The sequence below is a fragment of the Kogia breviceps genome, chromosome 2 (genome assembly GCF_026419965.1).
Source record: "Kogia breviceps isolate mKogBre1 chromosome 2, mKogBre1 haplotype 1, whole genome shotgun sequence".
Taxonomy (NCBI): Eukaryota; Metazoa; Chordata; class Mammalia; order Artiodactyla; family Physeteridae; genus Kogia; species Kogia breviceps.
Window position 1 is genome coordinate 183,358,072 of NC_081311.1, and position 21,807 is coordinate 183,379,878.

Sequence of the window (21,807 nt, forward strand, 5' to 3'; positions counted from 1 at the left end):
TCACTCTTTGCCACTTTACACCCTAGGGACTCCAGGGCTAGCTCCTCAGGATTCAGTGGGCAGAGACTAGAAGCTACTTCCTCCCTTTTCAATAATTTTACTACCTCTTGGAGACACTCTTTGATCTGGGAGATTGGATGACTGGTGACAGAACAGAGAATGACCCTCCTGGGGTTTTCCAGGACCCAGCTCGGGCTCTGCCCTCAGGGCTGCTGAGAAAGCCCTCGGTGAGGCCTGAAGAGAGGAGGTGCTGCCCAGCTGGAGTGCTAAGGGATGAAGATTTCTCTCCCAGCAAAGAGCTGGCCTGTCCTGGCTGACCGTGGGGGAGGGGTGAACCACCAGCAGGGCCAAGTAGGCCTTGCAGCCTAGGTGGCGCTATTTCTCTACTTTTTAGGTCAAGTTCCTGCAGGAACTTCCTCGAGGTCCCTAGTCCTGCTCCTGGTTTGCTGGCTTGCTGCTGTAAACCACCTTATATTATTTTTTTTTCTAAAAATACTCCAAAGCAATTGAAAGAGTCCCTTCTCCCACCAGCCAGCCCTGGCCCCAGCCCCAGCCCCGGGGAGCGGGTGGGTAGGCGGGGAGGTGGGCCACTGCTTTATTAAACACAGGGAAAACTAATATTTACGGAATAAAATTTATGGAGCAGCCACGAGAATTCGACCCTTTTATGTGCATGTGGAGTGGGGCTGGGCCAGCCTGGGGGCCTCAGGGAGGGGCCCAAGCCAGGGGGCAGGGCTGGAATACAGCCTGGCTAGGCCAATTTGTCAAGGCAGGGATTTCCCTGGAGTTGCCCTGGGATGAATGATTTTCAAACACCACCCTTTGCTTTGAGGGGCAAGAGATCCAGAGCAAGAATGACTGAGGCAGGGCCTTGGGGAGCAATGTTTCTCTAAGGGTGTGTTTGGGCAATACCCCATGGGGGCAGCAACCTCTGGGGATAAAGGGGGCAGTGGGCGGGGAGGTCATTAGGCATACTCTTACTTAACCTTTTTAAAAAGTTACACATTCTTTTGAGAACATGAAAAGAAAAATTACGGTCTTAAGATTTTACTTATAATTTTAGGGGATTCACAAACCCCTGATCCCCCTCTGATTAAAAATGCCTGCTCTTGAGACTGTGCTCTTAGAGCAGAGGATTATCTAGGGTAAAGAACCCTTATTTTCCCCCAGCTTGCTGCGGAAGTCTTTCCATTTTTCATGTGGTCTCATACCTTGAAATCTGGCCATCTAAATTATGCCAAGAGAAACTAAACAACAAAGTAAGTCATCTGATAGATTGTTTTTACATAGTTCCCAATTCACTTCAATGACAGTCACCACCAGGGCACAGACTGGGTCTGAGGGTAAAGAAAGTTATCAGCAGCAACTGGGAATGAGCCCTGGTGAAGCTCTCTCAGACTCTGCCAGCAGGTAAAAAGGCCTGGTGGTAAGTTCTAGAGTCCGCCAAGGCTCCTCCCTTGAAGAGCTAATAGGGAGTAGAAAGAACATTCTCTTTGAAAAGAGGCAGTGTCACAGGAGAAAGAACGACGTTACATCCTTCCTGGAAAATGTTTTCGGTCATGTATGTAACAATGCAGTTCAGAACTCAGTTGTCTGGGTTCAAATTCTGGCTGTTACTTATTAGCTGTGTGACCTCTGATAAGTCACTTAGTCCCTTCAAGACTCCATTTCCTAGTGGGTTAACAGTATCTTCTTCATATGATGCTGTGAGGATTCAATGTCAGGCACTTATTAGAGTACCTGGTATACATTAACTGGTAGATGTTTATTATCGTTATTACAATCATTATTATTTTATGATTACTTGGATCATCCTCTTTCCCCCAAGACTTGACATGGGGACAGACACACCAGTCCCAGCCAGAGAGGACAGGTGGACGAGGAGGTCTTTGACCATCGTAAGTAACTAAACCAGGAAAGGCCTCTACCTAACAGCTCCCAGTGAACATCTGAGTTCTACTTTCCTTCCTGTCTCTCCAAGGTAAAGTTTCAGATGGTCTTACCTATAGAGGAAAACCTAGCAGAGAAGGCCAAGGAACTCTGCGAATCCTGGTCTGCTAAATTTTTTTTTTTTTTTTTTTTGGCCATGCCACACAGCTTGTGGAATCTTAGCTCCCCGACCAGGGCCACAGCAGTGAAAGCACCAAGTCCTATCCACTGGACAGCCAGGGAAGTCTCAAATCCTGCTAGAGTTGTCCAAAGAGTTCACTTTCTAACTAAGACTCTGCCTATCTCATGCAGTCTTTACATTTTTTCCTGCTAAGCACTATTCATTCTATACGTCAATTCTTTTGGTTCCAGAGAACTCCTCTGGCCATATTTCCTGTTCCCTGTCATCCTATCTTTTCTAGTTCTTCTAGTTACTATGTTATTTGAAGTGAAGTGAAGGATGGGAAAATAAAATTCCTTTTTCTCCCACTCCAGGAAACTACCTTGGCCCTAGGGCTCAGAGCTCTTTGTAATTTCAATCCCATATTAACCTGTTGTCTATGTCTTGGAAATAGACAGAAAACACCCCATATCAGGTTGGACCAAAGAGCACAGAAACCATATGTTCTGCTATCTTGTGCCCACCATAGAGAGAGGTCTCAAGATCAAAGCTCCCAATTGGAGGCTCAGCACAGGCCACAGAAGAGAAGTATAAGAAGAACCTGAAGGATTAGACCGAGGGCCTAGACTTCATCCAGAGACAACAATGGGGTGGGACCCGGTAAAGTGAAGTGAGTTGGTTCTGTGTTCCACAGATAAGCAATCTCAAAAGCAGGAGAGTGTGAGTGCTTTTTATTCCATGCTAAAGAGAGGAGAGGGTCTCTGAGGAACACCTAGGACTGGCTAGGGACTCTTAAGAAAGGTAGACAAGGCTTTCGAAGCATGCTGTGCCTTTTTGAAGACCTGCCCCATATACCTAAAGTCCATGGTAGATCTTGGGTCTAGAGAACCTTCACCAAAAGAAAGGAGGGTATGGGATTCCCAGAGACTGGCTTCCACTCGGACAGGGAAGGCCAGTGCCCGATGGATTGGAGCCAGGATTCCCTCAGTTAACAGTATCCATGCCTGTCAACATGAACTTCAGTTATCTTGCCCTTACAGTGGAGTCCCTGACTGTGTAACTGTGTCAGAGATGCTGCTGTCACAGGACCTCCTTTCAAGGTGACACTATGAAACTACTCTCCGAGTCCATCCTCAGCAGTTGAGACAGTGACAGGTTAACTGAAGAGCCCCCTTAGCTTCTTCCTCTTGACCTTCAACAGCTGAGGTCTCTGCATAGGGCCTGAAGTAACCTAGAAAGAAAGGAACCCAAGTTAATAGAGGTTTTAAACAGTTCCACTTAAGTTAGGAAAAGAAATTCCTTCCTCCCATGGCTCTGGTTAAGATGGGTGGCTGACGCAGGAGTTCTGAAGTCCATGTCAGGCAGTGAATGTGATATAAGACTCTATGCAGGAGATATGCACATCACTTCTCCCCTAGGGAACAACCTCATAGACCATCACTGCAAGTGCTATAAGGCAGAAAAGGAGTCAAGGTCCATAATTCAGAAGAACTGCAGAGAGAAGACAGCAAAGGAAGATGCAAAAGACCATGACTCTCCATCCAGAAATCCACAATTTAGATGCCTGGTCACAAATATCCCCCAGTGTGTTAAGGCAGTGTCAACTAGGTGACAATTCCAGGGACCACTGGCCTGGGAGCTATAGGTGCAGACTCTCCCAAATCTTGAAATGCTACCTAGGAAGCTGCTCATGACTTACTGTGGGCTCTTTTTCAGGCACTGGGAGGGATGGTGCTGAGGAGACCGGCTCTTCTGGCTGATTCAGAAGTTGGCTATCAGTTCCTTGTGAGGAAGCACTGCTTGATATCTGGGGATCTCCTGAAATCAGAAAGATCAAGGGAAGATAGCGATAACTGCCTTCTTCTTACCAGAAAGGCATTGGCATTTACCAAGCATTCTGATAAAGGCCAGGCTTTGGTACTAATATGTAAACAGACACAAATCCACTTCCAACTAACTTCTGGAAAGCACTGTTTCTATGATGAAGATTCTCCAGGCCCACTTTAACCACATAGGACAAGAGTTTTCCTGACCCAAAATGGCTCACTGTTCTTCTACATATTGCCTGCCATGTCTCAGGCAGGGAGATTAATTTTTTTCCTGGTTCTCTCACTAATTCTCCTAAGCATGTAGACCAGTCCCAATAAAGCTTTCTGCAGTGATGGAAATGTTCTGTATCTCAGCTGTCCAACCTGGTAGCCACTGGACACATGTGGCTATTGAGCACCTGAAATGTGCAAATGAGGGCATGAATTTTCCATTTTATTTAATTTATATTTATTTAAATTTAAATAGTCACTATTGGCTAGAGCTACCACATTGAACAGCACAAACCTAGACCCTAACTCTAACCCCAGGGAGACCAAGTACCTCTGGAGCTACTCACCAGTGCCTTGAAGCTTCTGTCCCACTTGGATCTCTTGTCTGGTGACTGCCATATACAGACTCTGTAGATTTGTGACAAAGGGTTTCCCATCACCAACACTGCATGCCTCTGGTAGTTTCTACAGGGGAGAGGAGATGCTATCATTGGTGACATGGTATTGCTAAAGAAAAGAAACTTGATATCCCACTGGCAGAACTGGCATCAACCCTAAAAGAACTTATATACAGAACTTAGACCTAATATAGGACATCCATATCCAAACCTGTTAGGACCAATATAAAGACCTCTTGGGAGGTCTTCTCCTCTGAAAGGCAACTCCAAACAAATATCTTTATTTCCTTCAATACTTATGTCTGTTATGTTTCCCCATGAATACCTCATAGGTTTGTAGGTTCTTTTGTCCAAAAGGATGACCTCTTAGAGGACTGTTTTATGAAATCATCTTCCCTAAATTGTCCCTGAGTTGTACAGATTACTATTTTAATTAAATTCACTCCTAAACTTCTACACTGGAGAGAGAAGAAGGATGAAATCCAGGAAAGGGGAAAAAGAGAAAAATGGGAATGACAGACAGAGACAAGAATAAATTATGGAGCTATGACGTTCAGTCAAAGGAGATGGGAGGGGCTTCCCTGGTGGCGCAGTGGTTGAGAATCCGCCTGACGATGCAGGGGACACGGGTTCGTGCCCCGGTCCGGGAAGATTCCACGTGCCGCGGAGCGGCTGGGCCCGTGAGCCATGGCCACTGAGCCTGTGCGTCCGGAGCCTGTGCTCCAAAACGGGAGAGGCCACAACAGTGAGAGGCCCGCGTACCACCCCCCCCCCCAAAAAAAAAAAAAAAAGGAGATGGGAGAAACAAAGTTTACAAAGTTTTGGAGGCTTGCCTGCCATTTTATATTCTTATGCAATCCCACTGTGCTTTACTATAATCCATGAACTCACAATGGGGGTGATATTTCCCCCAAGTGGGGAGAAGATCTGCTCTTGGGGGATGAAAAAAATCTTACTCTTTTAAAGTATAAAGCATAGATACACAAATAGTACATAAACAGAAATTTGGTTTATCTATGGTATTAAAATTTCCTGAGGGGGGATGATTAGGAAAAAATGTCTTAAAAGGTTCCTCAGGGAGGTGATAATGAAAAAAAATTGAGAAACACTGCTACAACCACATTATATTTATCTGTTTCCTTCATTATGGAATGAACTGTGGATTTATATCCACAGCAAAATGTTTTGCCTAGTTCAGGTTTCATACACTTGGCTGAACTGAGCTTAAGTAATGGCTGAAGACTTAAGAAAGTGCAATAAAAATGAGATGAAAGAGTATGGTGTCCAGTGGACCTAAACCTGGCTGTACTTCAGAATCTTGGAAAGGGCCCAGAACCACTTCGTCTGTCCCTATGCATGCAAATCGCCATGGCTCCCAGCCAAGTTAGCAGGTTCTCCAAGGGAAGCCATGCCAGCAGCTCACATGGGAACAAGCCCAAGAATCCTGGATTGGCCCGCATCTCACGTCAAGGGCACTCTCTCTGTGCTATAATGGCATTCATTTCTGAAAACCCACTGTGGGAGAAGGATGGAAGAGAGAAAGTGGGAGAAGCAGTGAAGTAGTTGCTGAACCATGGTCAAGATTATACAGCTCTTTCCCTGAGCACGGTGGTAGCTGAAAAACTTATTGATCCCCGGGAAATGTAACACAGATTTCTACTCCAACCCTACTCACATAAAGATCGTATCAGTCTTGGACTTTCACTGGAAACCGCAGACAATCAATCAGGAGTCTTGAGTGCAGACGTTGCTTCCAGCAGTAATCTCACTAGGAGTATAACAGCCCTCTTCAGCAGCATTCCCTGAGGAATGAACTGAAACAGGCCACGGACCTCTATCTCACCTCACTCTCCTTCCTAAGTTCAGCTCTCCAACGCCCAAGCCACCTCCTCCAGCAGAAGGTCCTCTACTCTATGGCCAGAGAGCCCTGACAGCAGAGAGGCAAATGGCTGTTCTCCATCCTCACATCTCACGTCTCTGGGATCTCCCTTCATACTGCTCAGGAAGTGTGGCCTCTCTCAGGGACACCCACACACGGTTTGGTAGGCACTGCGCTGTCAGTACAAACGGGCCAGGCAGGATCTGGGCAGTCCAGGGTTGTCATCTCCTGCCCTTTCTATGGAACTAAACAGACTCATAAAATGTCCAGGGTGACCTTTAGCCAGTTCATGTATTTAGCCTCAAAATGAAGCGCCAGAAATAAAAGGCCACTGGAGCGACTGCTGTCCTGGACCTAAGTCCAAATCCAGAACCTGTACCTTAGCCCTTCCTTCATCCTTCCCTTTCTCGGGGAGATCTGGTCCTGCAGCTGCTACCAAAGGTCATCCCACCCGATTGTCTATTCTCAGAAAAGTACTAGGAAGAGAATATTGGTACATTTCCTGCATATTTACTATGCGCTAGACGCTGCTCTAAGTATTTAAAGGTATCAACCCATTCTGTCTTATTCACTGCTATTTCCCTGGCACCTACAACAACCTGGCCCACAGGGGATGCTCAATAACTAGGTAAGAATGAAGGACTATGGTAGGCATGAGTATGACCCCATCTTGCTGAGGCAGTTACAGCTAGTAAGTCGTGGAACAAGATCAGAATCCAGACCATGTGGCTTCAGGGCCCTCGCATATAACAACTACCTTATTTACTTCTCTGAAGCATAGAATTTTAGTCTAAAGGGCAACACAGCCTTCCCCAGGATTACAGCCCTTAATTCATTGCATCACAGATCATCAGCTGCACCCATCCAGCTCAGAAACAAGCTCCCTCAGGGGACAAGAAAAACATGAGCAGATATAAAGGAGGCAACTGGCCCTACCTGGGACTCTCGGAGGGCTGAAGGGCCATACCCTTAATCCTGTTCTAGCTGTTCCCCAGCATCACTGATTCCTTGGGTATCATTCTCAGAATATGCTAGGGAAGACAGGTGGTGAGGCCTGAGCCTGGGAAGGAGAAATATTAGTTCCCTGTGCAGGACAATGGTAGGGGTGAGCTGGGGCAGGCAGCAGAGATCAAAGGGAGAAGCTGGAGTCAGGACTAAGAAAAGCAAATAGCAGTGCCCCCTGCTATAAGTACACCTGAGCCAGGAGCAAGGTGTACCAGCCACAAGCGGGTCACTGCCCAGAATGGGGAGGGGAAGAAGAGCCAGATCAGTCTACTGTATAATATGTTCATCTGATTAACCCAGAATCAATTCTACTCAGCAGAAAGGTTACTGAGATTCTACCATGTGCCAGGTACGACAGGACTGGGGGATGGGAAGTGGATGCACCAGTCCTTCCCTCCTCAGAACAGGACAGAGTTAGTATAAAGATAAATAAGTCAGGGCTTCCCTGGTGGTGCAGTGGTTAAGAATCCGCCTGCCAATGCAGGCGACACTGGTTTGAGCCCTGGTCTGGGAAGATCCCACATGCCGCGGAGCAACTAAGCCCATGCGCCACAACTAACTGAGTCTGTGCTCTAGAGCCCGCAAGCCACAAATACTGAAGCCTGCGCACCTAGAGCCCATGCTCTGAAACAAGAGAAGCCACCACAATGAGAAGCCCGCGTGCTGCGATGACGAGTAGCCCCAGCTCACCACAACTAGAGAAAGTCCTCACGCAGCAGTGAAGACCCAATGCAGCCAAAAATAAATAAATAAATAAAAATTAAAAAAAAAAAAAAAAGATAAATAAGTCAGAGGCCCTGTCTCAAAGAGTTTACAGTCACACGTGGGACAGAGGCAGATGCAGGTATCCCCCACTTTTTGAAAATTTGCTTGATGCCACTTTGCTTTTAGGAAAAGCCCACATTAGTACCTGTTTTTGCTAACTGGAAGAAATCCAAAAACGATTTTCGCTTTTATGAAAAAAGGTAATTGCTCCTTCACTTTACCCCATTTCAGCTTATGAAATGGTTCATAGGAGTGCTCTACTTTCAGATAGAAGGAGGAACCTATATGTGTGTGTGTGTGTGTGTGTGTGTGTGTGTGTGTGTGTGTTTCAGGCATTATGCTATAACAGAGTTATAAACAAAGGGTAATAAGAACCCAGAGAAGAAGGAAGGGACAAAGTCTCACTGAGAGTCCTGCAAAACACTTCAGAGGTGGTGACATTGAGTTAAGCCTTTGCAAGGTTAGACTTTGAATGTGGTGGAACTATTTGAAGCACAAAGGTGTGAAAAGACAGGACAGGTGGACAGATCTCACGGGAAATGAGACTGGAAGGCTAAATTCATATCCACGAGATGGCAAAGGACTTTGTTTTCTGAATTAAGGATATGCCCATGGGAATCCCTTTTGTTTCACAAAGTGGCTTTCTCTGCTATACAACTACTTGCCAAGGCTTCCTTGGCATCAAACTATTACTGATACAACATTGAGGAGTCAGAAGTTTCCTCAAGGTTTCCCTTTCTAGGCTTTCTGCTACATTTAGAACCTCTTCACTACTTACTGCTGGTACTGTGACCCTTTAAGAGCCACAAGAGCTACATCACTCTCCTGTTTCCAGTAGCTCTGTTACTCTCTCACCTCCAGTCCACTAGGACTTTGGCCCCTGCTATACAGCCACATCAGAAGCATTAGGAAAACCAAAGTTACAGAAATCATAAAGGGCATTTTATTTTCCCTTCTTGTCCCTATGGCGGCCCATGTTGGTTGCTAGGCCCCAAACCACCCTCCTTTAACCATAATTCCCATCTTCACTGAGTCTAAAACTCACTCCCAGTGATCTGGAAATTCTAAGACCCCCTCCTACCCCATGATCCCAACAGGATCTGTTGGAGCAATCCAACTGCCACTTTCAACTAGAAGTAAAAGGTCTGACCCTACCTCTACTCCCCACCCCCATCTCATCCCTCCTTTCCTCTAAGGCTGCTTCAGAAAAGAAACCTTTAGAATCCTGGGTAAGGAAAGGCTGGACCCTGATATACTGCTCACCCTACTCAGTATGGACCCACAGGTGAAGTATACAGGCTTAAAAGACAGAAGAGAAGGGAGAAATGAGCAAACTGGAGCCCCCAGCACTAGTCCTGAGTTGGTCTTTGGTTCTGGCACCAGCCCCAGAAGCTGGCACAGCCGCAAGGCCCTGACACTGACCATCACAATATCATAGCCACCAGGTCAGTGCCCCCAACACGTGACTTCCCAAGGGTAAGAATCCTCTCCTCCCTCTTGCAATGTGGTAAACTGTTGTACTGGATACAAACTTCCCTCCCTAGAGGGCCCAAGTCAGGTTAGGAAATCATGGTAATCTTCATCATTAGCTCCTCTTTGCGGTAAGAGCATACTGGAAAACCCTTCTAAGGTCTCAGATTACCAAGGGTTTACCAAAATAAATAGGGAGGAACAAGAAAACTGGTTTGGGAAGAGGACTCCAAGGAGAAAGACTCTTCGGAATAGAATTCCACCCCCCACACACACCATCCATTCATTCGGCAAATATTTACTGATTACCTACAGTGTTCGCGATGATGTGGGTGCTGAGTATACACTATATTGAACAAAAGAGATAAAAATTCCCTGCCCTCCTGAAGTTTATATTCTAGAGAGAGGAGATCAACAACTAACATAGCTAATTAAACCATATTCTCTAGCAGATGGTGTTAGCACCACAGAGAAAAATAAATCAGCACAGGCTGATTATGGGATGGGGTAGGAATGTGTTGCAATTTTAAATAGAGGTCAAAGAAGGCCTCACTGAGAGATGGCACTTTAAAAAGACCTAAAGGAAAGTAACAGGACGATCCACTGGCTATCTAGATCAAGTGACCAGATTCCCCGTTTGCCTGAGTCAGTCCCAGTTTGTGCTTGTTGTCGTTTATTAGTAGAGCTCCTTTTCTCTCTTATAAGTGTCCCAATTTGGATAATAAATTAGATGGTCACCCTATATCAGAGGAAGAGCATAGCAGGTATGTGGATACGTGTCTGTGTGTCTATTTGAAATTATGAGATAATGTAGCATATGATCTTTCATTCTGTAAGATGGGAAGCCACTGGAGTTTATAAAGAGAAGAGTGAGGGCTTCCCTGGTGGCGCAGTGGTTGTGAGTCTGCCTGCCAATGCAGGGGACACGGGTTCATGCCCCGGTCCGGGAAGATCCCATATGCCGCGGAGCGGCTAGGCCTGTAAGCCATGGCTGCTGAGCCTGCGCATCCGGAGCCGGTGCTCCGCAACGGGAGAGGCCACAACAGTGAGAGGCTCGCGTAGCGTAAAAAAAAAAGAAAGAAAAAAAAGAGAGAAGAGTGAAATGATCTGATACACATTTTATTTTTTTTTTAAATAAACAAGTGTATTTTCTTTTTAATTTTATTTATTTATTTATTTATTGGCTGTGTTGGGTCTTCGTTTCTGTGCAAGGGCTTTCTCTAGTTGTGGCGAGCAGGGGCCACTCTTCACCACGGTATGCGGGCATCTCACTGTCGCGGCCTTTCTTGTTGCGGAGCACAGGCTCCAGACGCGCAGGCTCAGTAGTTGTGGCTCACGGGCCCAGCTGCTCCGCAGCATGTGGGATCTTGCCAGACCAGGGCTAGAACCCGTGTCCCCTGCATTGGCAGGCAGATTCTCAACCACTGCGTCACCAGGGAAGCCCCTGATACACATTTTTAAAAGATCACTTTGAATGTAGAAAGACAAGTGGGCAGATCTGTTAGGAGGCTGCTACAAAAACCAAGTGGGAGAGGATAGTAGCTTGGGCCTGGGTGGCAACAGTGAAGGTGGTGAGAAGTGATCAGATTCTGGATATATTTGAAGGTATGGCCGATAGGATTCATTGATGGATTGGATATAGAATGTGAGAGGAATCAAGGATAACTCTACTCCAGGGCATAAGGCAGATGTTTACAGACGGATGATCCAGAAACCTAAAATAAAATCAGAGATAACCTGAAATGGCTCCTGGGTCGACAACACAGACTCAACCTGGGTAGTAAAACAGGGAGATTCAGTGGGAAAGGTGAACCCAATGCCCAAGAGAAGTATCAAAAAGTTTAAAAAGAGGAAGCCATAAGTGGCTTCTCACTCAAAGAGGACAAAACAAAACTGTCTAGGAAATAGGGGGAAAAAAGTCTCAGAAAAAAAGATAAGTAGAAACAAGCTTTAAGTTCTGGCTTTAGAGTCACAAAGACTCGAATTTGTACCTAAGGTCTTCTATTTGCTAGCTGTGACACTTTGGGCAATTTACTGTATTTAATCAATGTCCTATTTTAAGAGAAAAAAAGAGATGGAGGGTTGGGTAGATATGGGGGGTGGGGAGGGAGGACTGAGACTAACAATATCTCCATCATAGAGTTCATGAGAGGATTAAACAAGCGAGTAGAATAAGTACCCAAGAAATCTCTGTCCCCTCCCTTTGCAAGACAAAGGAGGCTCAAGAAATGCCCTAATGAGCTCTAGTACTTAGAGAAACCAGGGTCTCACCCAATTGTTAACCTTTCCCCACTGCGTCCCAAAGCATATGATCTAAAAATTCAGTGACTACTCAAAGCCCAGGTGAGGGAGATACAGTCACAGAAACCCAGCTAGTAACCTGTGGGTAGTTCACTGTCCACCATGGCCACACGAGCCCAATCCTCAGTCTCCAGTAAGGACCAAGGTCCTGGCTTTAAACTCTGGCTTTGCCAGTTAGCAGCTATGTTACTAACTTCTTTTAGCCTCTGTCCCCTCATCAGAATAATGAGGAGACCAATACCTACTTTTATGAGACTGATAGAAGGATTATATGAGGTAATACATGTAAAGGTTGCCTGCTCCATATAAATTATGTCTCCTGACCTCCCCTCAAATGCTCTTGTTGCCTCTCAAATATCTCCTTTACTCTCCCAATGTGCAGGACCTACCCAAGAAGCCAAGGTTTCACCTTCATTCTCCTCCTCACCCTCTTTTTTGGGGAGGTGGTGGGTATAAGAGTGGAGAGTAAAGCTTCCTATTCCAGAAGCACACAAAGCACAATCAGCTTACTCCCTGAAAAACTTTAGCTAAAGTCCAACAATGATTCCACCAGGAACCCTTTCTCACCGCCGTTTCCTGCTGCCCAGTGAGGCCTGGGCAAGAGGCTCTGCTATGGTGTTTCCATTGTAAAGTAATATACACTCAGTAAAGGCTATTTGGAAAGTAAAAAAACGTGACCTACAGATATGTCATTCAGTCAGTCATATGTTTTTTGTTTTGTTTTGTTTTGTTTTGTTTTTGTGTGTGGTATGCGGGCCTCTCACTGCTGTGGCCTCTCCCGTTGCGGAGCACAGGCTCCGGACGCGCAGGCTCAGCGGCCACGGCTCACGGGCCCAGCTGCTCCGTGGCATGTGGGATCTTCCCGGACCGGGGCACGAACCCGTGTCCCCTGCATCGGCAGGCGGACTCTCAACCACTGCGCCACCAGGGAAGCCCAGTCATATGTTTTTGATGGGATTAATCTCACAGCTTCTTCAGAGTTTGAGAGGGGAAAAAAAAAAAACATTAATAGGACAGAGAAAAGAGATGTGGTGGTGAGGTCCAGGTTTTCAAAAGACGACCAGCTCACTCTCCCTTCGCCTCTCTTGAAATTTTCCCACAGCAGCTCACTTGGATGACGTGTTTCAGGCAAGTTCTAAGGCCAAGGGGTCCCTCTGTGTTGTCCCTCACAGAACACCCCTCTGAATTCCCTCAGTTCACTGATCACAAACCTTGGTGATTTGGGAGAGACCCAGCGCGCTGAGGATACGAGACACGCTGCCCTTGAGATCCACGCTGCCCTTGAGATCGTATGTGATGTCGACGAGACAGCTGACCTGCTCCTGTGTTTGGTCTGGTTTGGCTTTGTTGGGTCTGTGTCACACAAGGCCCACCCTGACCATGGTGCCCTGCCTGCGGCTGACCTCACCATGCTCTCCCGTTGGCCTCTGGTTCCCGAGCACCCACCCACTCAGCACTGGGCTCTACTAGGGAAAAAACACAAACAGACCTGAACTTAATCTTGTGTTTGAGAACTTGCAAATTAATTATAGTCTACCTCAGCCCGCCCCACTTTTAAAACTAGGTGGGAGAATGGATGCATGCGTACACTCACCTATCCAAGCATGCATGCAATCCAGTTAAATCATGACATCGCTTTCTTTGTAGTCTGCCCTTCAAAATGGGGTAATCTTGCTGCCTCACTCTCCCTCACAGTGCTGGAAATGCAACCGAGATAAAATAGGTGCAGAGTTCAAAACAGTTTGAGATAAAGTCCAGATTTTTCTGGTTCTGCTTGAGGCCTAGGTAGCTCCCTGAAGTGCACAGTCAGAAGAGAAGGGAGATGGGAAGAAAGACTATAAAGAGAGGTGCAAACAGAAGGCTTGACTAATATTAGTAAGATGAACATTTTGGAATGCTTTCAATGTACTAGGTACCACGCTAAGCATTTTAATCCATTATCTCAATTAATCTCCACAGTAAGCCTACCAGGTAGGCACTAAAATCATTCTCATTTTACCCAGGGGAAAACAAAGGCTCAGAGAGGTTATGAAACTTGACTAAGGCCACAGCTAGAAAGTTGCAGAATGGGGCAGCAGGAAGCTGAAGGCCCAGGAAGCTGAACTCCAGAACATACACTTGAATCACTTCACTGTATCTCCTCGGAAAATCACCCACTGAGACACCCATTTCTCCCTCCCATCCCCAGAAGGAGGCTGGTCCCTGTTCTGAGACCTAGTGGTACTAGAATGTAGCTCTCTCACCTTCCTTCTGAAACCTCCAAAGAGCCCGAGAGACTGATAGAGGGAAAAGACAAAATGCCCTCCAGAGAAGGAGAGCCTTACTTAAGTCCTTGACTGTCCTCCAAAGGGACTAGAAAATCAGAAAAATGAATCTCTGGTATGGGGAGGCTCTAGACTCTAAATCTCCTTTTAAAATAAGTACAGCCCCTCAAAGTCATAGCAGGAAGGCCCCTCAGCACTGCCCCAAAAGAAAAATAATGGTAAAGGGAGTGGAAGTGGAGGTGGGGGCGGGGGCCGCTGCTCTCATAAGAGCCCTTTGTGGTGGCTGCCTCTGAAAGGAGGTTTTGCTAGACAAGGTGGAACTTCTCAAGGTGACAAGCAAATGGTACAGCCTGAGCGGTGACCCTCTGCTCGCTCGTAAGCACCCCCTCCCCTCCGGAGGGCCAGAGCCTACACTGTCCCCGAAGCCCCACCCAGCGCCAGCACAAACCACGGCTTTCTAACTAACAAGCAGCAAAGGGGCTGGGGGGATGCAAGTGGTTTCCTGGGGGGAAGGAATCCTCAGAGCCCCTCAGAAAGTGCAGTAGCAACTCTCATTCCTTCTTTTTCTACTCCCACTCCTTCTCCAGGAAGAACAAGCAGCTCCTGTCAGCTCTGGCTCAGGGAGGGGGCGCCAAGCAGCCCATCGGGGACAACCAGTCTGAAGGATAGTTTGGCCCCTCTCTCAAAGTCAGCCACCTCACCATCCTTTCTCCAAGTGGAAATGAAACAAGGAGGCAAAAACCAAAAAGAAAAGAGCCTCGGGTTTAAGAGCAAAAAGAAAATCACAACAATACAGCAGGCATCTGACTCTGAAAGCTTGTGATCCCTGCCCTGTGCCATGAGCACTACACAGGAGCACATATTTCACTTTTTCCCTGTATCAGTGGAGAAGAGAGAACAGTCAACTGGGTCTGTAGGGCACAGAGGTGATTTAGAGGACCCGGTAGTATTATCTGTAGGACCTCTACCACCAAAGGGATTCTCTTTCACTCCCCATTACACGCTTGACAGCTGGGAACACAGCCCACGGCGGCTGTGATCTCATGGGCTCCTCGCCCCCACCCTTCCTGTCCTCTCCACCCCACGGAATCTTCCTCTATACGGCAATGCACCACCTCCCCATAACACACACACACACACACACACACACACACACACACACACACACACACACGCTCATGATAAGGGCCTGATCTTCATGACCTTAGGTAGGCAAAGATTTCTTAACAGGACATAAATAATCAAGGAAAAGATTGCTAAATTGGACTACATCAAAGTTAGGAACTTCTGTTCATCAAAAGATGCAAATAAGAGAGCAAAAAAGCAAGCTATAAAATGGGAGAAAATATTTGCAATACATATAACCAACAAAGGACTCATTTTCAGAATATTTGAAGAACTCTGAAAAATAAATAAGAAAAAGACAAATAACCCAATAGAAAATTGACAAAAGGCTCAGTCATAGCTAAGTGATCAACAATTACATGAAAATGTACAGAACCTCATTAGTCACTGGGGGAGTTAAAAGGCCACAGGAGGATACAACTACGTATTCACTATAATGGCTAAAAAGAAAAGGCAGATAATGCAAGTGTTGACAAGGATGTGGTACAACCAGAAGAACTCTCATATACTGCTTATATGAGTATAAATTGATATAGTCATTTTGGAAAACTGTTTGGAAGTATCTACAAAATCTAAACATATGCATAACTATGAAGCATCCAACACAAATGGGTAAATAAATTGTGGAATAGTCTTACAATAAAATATTATACAGAAATGAAAATTAACAAAATACTACTAACATGGATGAATTTTGTTGAGTGAAAGAAGTCAGACATAAAAGAGTACATACCATATAATTCTACTTATATGAAATTCAAAACAGGCAAAATTAATCTATCATATTAAAAGTCAGGACGGTGACCCTCTGGAGGCGGTAGGTACTGGGTACTGGAAATTTTCTAGTTCTTGATCTGGGTGCTGATTACACAGCTATGTTCATTTTGTAATTTTTCAGGCTGTATGCTTATGATAGGGGCATTTTTCTGTATGCATCTTATACTTTGACTTTAAAAGTTTATTAATAGAAGGAAAACAATTTGGCAGTTCCTCCGAAAGTTAAATATAAAGTTATTATATGATCCATATAGTTATTATATTGTGCTCCTAGGTATATACCCAAGAGAATTGAAAACGTATGTTCATACAGAAACTTACACACAAATGTTCATAGCAGTTTTATTCATAATAACCCCAAAGTGGAAAATGACCCAACTGTCTATCAACTGACGAATGAATAAACAACGTGGTATATCCCTATAAGGGCCTATTATCCTGCCATAAAAAGGAATAAAGTACTGATACTTGCTTCAATGGATGGACCTTGAAAACAATGCTAAGTGAAAGAAGCCAGACACAAAAGACCATATACTGTATGAGTCCATTTGCATGAAATATTCAAGAGAGGTGAATCTACATAGAGACAGAAAGTAGATTAGTGATTTCCAAGAATGGGGGGAGTGGGGAATGGAAAATGACTGCAAGTGGATATAGAGTTTCTTTTCGGGGGTGATGAAGAGGTTCTGGAATTATATAGTAGTTGTAGTTACACAACTTTATGAATATTGTAAAACCACGGAATTATATACTTTTGCTTTATACTTTTTTGGTAAATGTTATGGTATGTGAATTATATCTCAATTTTTCAAAAAGATTTTTTAAGAAAGATAAAGTCTCTATTCTCCCACACTCCTCTGCCTGTCCTCCACTCTGTTCCCTCTGTCAGGAATAGACTCTCAGGCTCCCAACAGGCCTGGACAACTTTCAAAGGACTTTAACACAGTCAGTGGAGCAGATTCCTGCCTAGTGGCTGAGTAACTGGCGTTAGCACAGAATGGGGACAGAGCACAGGATCTAGAGTCGCATGGGCCTAGCTTTGAAAATAAGCCCGCCACTTACATATTCTTTTTACGATCTTGGCTAAGTGTCTATTAATCTCTTTGAGCCTCAATTTTCTCTCTATAAAATGAGCAGAATAATTCCTATCAATGAGGGTTGTTGTGAGGATTGTTAAATGAGATCATGTACATAACATATTAATTCTGCTCTCTTGGAGTTCCAAAGAAACTCAGCTACCTGAAGGTAACCAGAAGCACTTTAATTTGGCAAAACAGTGTGGGCTCTGGAGTTGAATTGCTTACACTCAGATCCCAAGTCCATTACTTTATCTTTCTAAGCCTTAGTTTCTCCAGTTATACAATGGGAATAAGAATACTACGTGCACTTTAGAGTAATTCTGAGGATTAAATGAGATAACACATGTAAAGTGCTCACTACATTGTCTGGCACATAGAAGGCACTCAATAAATATTACCTGTTATTAGTAATTCAGCCATTAATCAAAACTGTTGACTATGCCAGATAGTGTGCTGTGTCCTAAGGATAAGATGGAGTTCACTGCCTTCAAGGAGCTCACAGTCTGGTTGGGGAGTTAGACACATAAACAGATAATTGTTCTTACGGCTGGGCACACACTGGAGCCTTTGATTGTCAGTCAGCAACACTAGGTCTAAGGCATTATAAAACCGAGCTGGATACGTAAGGAATGGTGTGGGGTGGGGGCAGCGGTGAACAGACTAACCATGAATTAACAGTAGACAACTTCTTTTTTCTACAAATAGCCTACAAGAACCTAGATAAATAGGCAGGCAGACTTCAACTTCCTCCTCAGCATTGCTACTAGCTGGCCAGGGGCTTAAGGGCATCTCCTGTATATCTGTCTCCCCTTAATCTTTTTTTTTTTTTTTTTTTTTTTTGCAGTACGCGGGCCTCTCACTGTTGTGGCCTCTCCTGTTGCGGAGCACAGGATCCAGAAGCATAGGCTCAGTGGCCATGGCTCACGGGCCCAGCTGCTGCGCAGCATGTGGGATCCTCCCGGACCGGGGCACGAACCCGTGTCCCCTGCATCGGCAGGTGGACTCTCAACCACTGCGCCACCAGGGAAGCCCTCCCCCTACTCTTCAAGTGGCTGGTTCCTTCTCATCTTTCAGATCTCAGATCTCAGTTCAAACGGAACTTCTCCTGGTCCCCTTACCATGTCATCTAAAGTATTTGTTCTTATAGCACTCTATTCTTTTTCCTCAAAACAGTCATAATAATTTTCATTTATTTATGTTTACTTGTTTCCTTTCTCTCCCAGTAGACTATGAGCTCCTAGAGTTCAGGTTCATTCAGCAAATATTTATTGAGTATCTACTACGTGCCACGTTCTGAAGTATGTGCTGGGAATTCAGTTTGGGGGTACAGACGTGGCCACTTCCCTCATGGAGCTTATACTCTATATTTGTTGCTGAGCATTGGGATGGAAGTATATCCCAATCCTGGCTGAGGACCTCTTCTCATTAGCCCAGTTAGAGACGAGCCCTTGGCTGCCAATCTCTCGCTGAGTCCAAAAAGCAAGGGGCTGGAACTCTTGGGACGTCTTAGTTCTTCCTTTTGCAGTCCCAGATTCCCATGCTCACGGCCCAGCAGAGTTTAAGCAAGGGCAAACAGCACAACCTCAGAGACATTTCAGCAAGTTCTTTCCTTATAAAGCTATTCATATCAGCATTCTAAAAGCAAGAACAGTCGGTATCGGGCAAGGGATGTACTGTCTGGGATGAGGGTGGGATGGGAGGTGGGGATAGGGAGGCAAAAGGCTCCTTTTAAGTCCTGCAGAGGAGGAATAACTCGAGTCCTCAGCACTTTTCAAATTCAGTGCCCTGAGATTGCTGCTTCCCATAGTCTGAGATTCTCTAGCATTGATCCTGACCATCCCAAGGCTGCTTCCTGCTAAAACCAGCCTGAGGTCTAGGGGTGCTCCATTAGACTTTAGTAAATATATTCAGCAGCAAACTCTCTGGGGATAGGCCAAGAGAACAATGTTTTCCAGGATTGGGAGATAATAAAATTGAAAGGAATATTTAAAAAGCTGCCTCAAATTCTTTGTTAAATGAACAAAAGTGTACATACACACACATACACACACACACACGGAATCAATCCTTCATTGATTGATTGATCAATCAATCAATCAGTGTGACTCTGATCCCCTGGCCCCAACTAATTAGACCAAGGGTGGACACCTGACCCAAGAGAACTCAATCTAGATCAACCAGATTCTCTTCATTGGGTGTGTGATCCAAAAGTCACAGCATGGATGCTTAGCTTTTTGTGTGTGCTATGGACTCCTTTGCAGTCTGGTGAAGCCTGGGGACCCTTTTTAAATGCATAAAATAAAATATATAAGATTACAAAGGAAATAAATTAATTAAAATGTCATATTCAAATATTTTTAAAATGTGGGGACTTCCCTGGTGGCACAGTGGTTAAGACTCTGTGCTCCCAATGCAGGGGGCCCAGGTTCAATCCCTGGTCAGGGAACTAGATCCCATATGCATGCTGCAACTAACAGTTTGCATGCCACAACTAAGGAGGCCACGAGCCGCAACTAAGAGGAGCCCGCCTGCCGCAACTAAGACCCGGCGCAACCAAATAAATAAATATTTTTTAAAATAAATAAATAAAATAAAATGTGTAACAGAATAATATATGTACTTCTTTATTAACACATTAAATTATAAGATCTAGTAGTGGGTCAAATAACCACCAGAATTTCAAGTAGTGATGAGCATAAATTATATTTCATGATATCTGTAGCAACTATAAAATGATATGAAAACATCTGTGATTTCTATTGGTGACAAAGTCACAGACACTGCTAATGACATGGTGAATTTTGCTTACATTTGTTTATTTTTTTAATTGAAATATAGTTGATTTATAATATTGTGTTAGTTTCAGGTTACAGCAAAGTGATTCAGTTATATATATATATTTTCAGATTATTTTTCATTATAGGTTAAGATATTGAATATAGTTCCCTGCGCTATACAGTAAATCCTTGTTGTTTATCTGTTTTTTGGTTTTTGGTGGTTTTTTCTTTTAATTAAAAAAAAATTTTTTTAACATCTTTATTGGAGTATAATTGCTCCACAATGGTGTGTTACCTTCTGCTTTACAACAAAGTGAATCAGCTATACACACACACACACACACACCCATATCTCTTCTCTCTTGCATCTCTCTGGCTCCCACCCTCCCTATCCCACCCACCCAGGTGGTCACAAAGCACCAAGCTGATCTCCCTGTGCTATGCGGCTGCTTCCCACTAGCTATTGGTTTTACATTTGGTAGTGTATATCTGTCAATGTCACTCTCTCACTTTGTCCCAGCTTACACTTCCCCCTCCCCATGTCCTCAAGTCCATTCTCTAGCAGATCTGCGTCTTTATTCCCGTCCTGCCCCTAGTTTCTGTTTATCTGCTTTATGTATAATAGTTTGTATCTGTTAATCCCATACTCCTAATTTATCCCTCCCACCCTCTTTCTCCTTTGATAGCTATAAGTTTGTTTTCTATGTCTGTGAGTCTATTTCTGCTTTGTATATAGATTCATTTATATTATTTTTAGATTCTACATGTAATTGATATCATATTTGTCTTTGTCTGACTTACTTCACCTAGTATGATATTCTCTAGGTCCATCCATGTTGCTGCAAATGGCAATATTTCATTTTTTATAGCTGAGTAATACTCCATTGTATATGTATATATACCACATCTTCTTAAACCAATCATCTGTTTATGGGCACCTGGGTTATTTCCATGTTTTGGCTATTGTAAATAGTGCTGCTATGAACACTGGGGTGCTTAAATCTTTTTGAATTACAGTTTTCATCTTTTTGGGATACATGCCCAGGAGTGGGATTGCTGGATCATATGGTAGCTCTATTTTTAATTTTTAGGGAACCTCCATACTGTTCTCCATGGTGGCTGTATCAATTTACATTCCCACCAACACTGTAGGAGGATTCCCCTTACTTGACACCCTCTCCAGCATTTATTGTTTGTAGACTTTTTGATGACAGCCATTCTGACCTTGTTTACGTTTATAATAGAGGAAATGCTAAATTTGTTACAGGTTAATGAAAATAAAGATGCAATCCCCCCCGCATCCAATTCATGAAACCATGAATTCTCAAGGGATCCATGGATCCCAGGGTGAAAAACTCCTGCTGTAAAGACTTGCATTAGATAATAGTGCTTGCTTACTTCGAAAGGCCATGCAGACCTAGTCAGAGTTAGCAGTAAGGCAAGCCAAAGCCACATGTCAGTCAATAGCTTATAGGAGCAGAAACAAACCTGTCAGTGGGTCTTGAGATGAGTGATCTTGAGATCCCAGAAAAAGATGCTAACTTTCCAGTTCCTGTGAGACATTGTTAGGTGTCCTGAGATTAGACATGGACAGATCTCCTTGTGCCTTTTCAGTAAATTTCCTTTTTATCTAAGCTAATTGAGGGGATTTTCTTCCTTACAATCAATTACTGAAATAATCCTTTAAACAAATGAGCGAACTGAAACATGTTTATAATATACTATGTTTATTTGTGTACATTAACATCCTACCGGGTTATGAATTCCTTAAGAATTCAGAGTACGTATAATCTTAATTCTGTAAAGCCCATAGCTGCTGATGTCCATGAGCTCACTGTAGCAGATACTAACAATATCAAATGCCTCTGAGGAGGAGGA

The 21,807-nt window shown here is 44.4% G+C and overlaps 1 protein-coding gene across 3 annotated transcripts in view; it reads right to left on the bottom strand.

Annotated features, from left to right (window-relative positions):
• Positions 1–2,766: 2,766 nt before the first annotated feature.
• Positions 2,767–21,807, bottom strand: part of NHEJ1 (non-homologous end joining factor 1) — a 77,355-nt gene continuing 58,314 nt past the window's right edge. For all 3 annotated transcript variants that reach the window (XM_059053223.2, XM_059053222.2, XM_067026889.1), the window contains exons 6-8: positions 4,437–4,554; positions 3,750–3,868; positions 2,767–3,281 (exon numbers count right to left, since the gene is read on the bottom strand). In XM_059053223.2, coding sequence (XP_058909206.1) covers positions 3,207–3,281; positions 3,750–3,868; positions 4,437–4,554 — 312 coding nt within the window. In that variant the 3' untranslated portion in view covers positions 2,767–3,206. The remainder of the gene's footprint in view (positions 3,282–3,749; positions 3,869–4,436; positions 4,555–21,807) is intronic.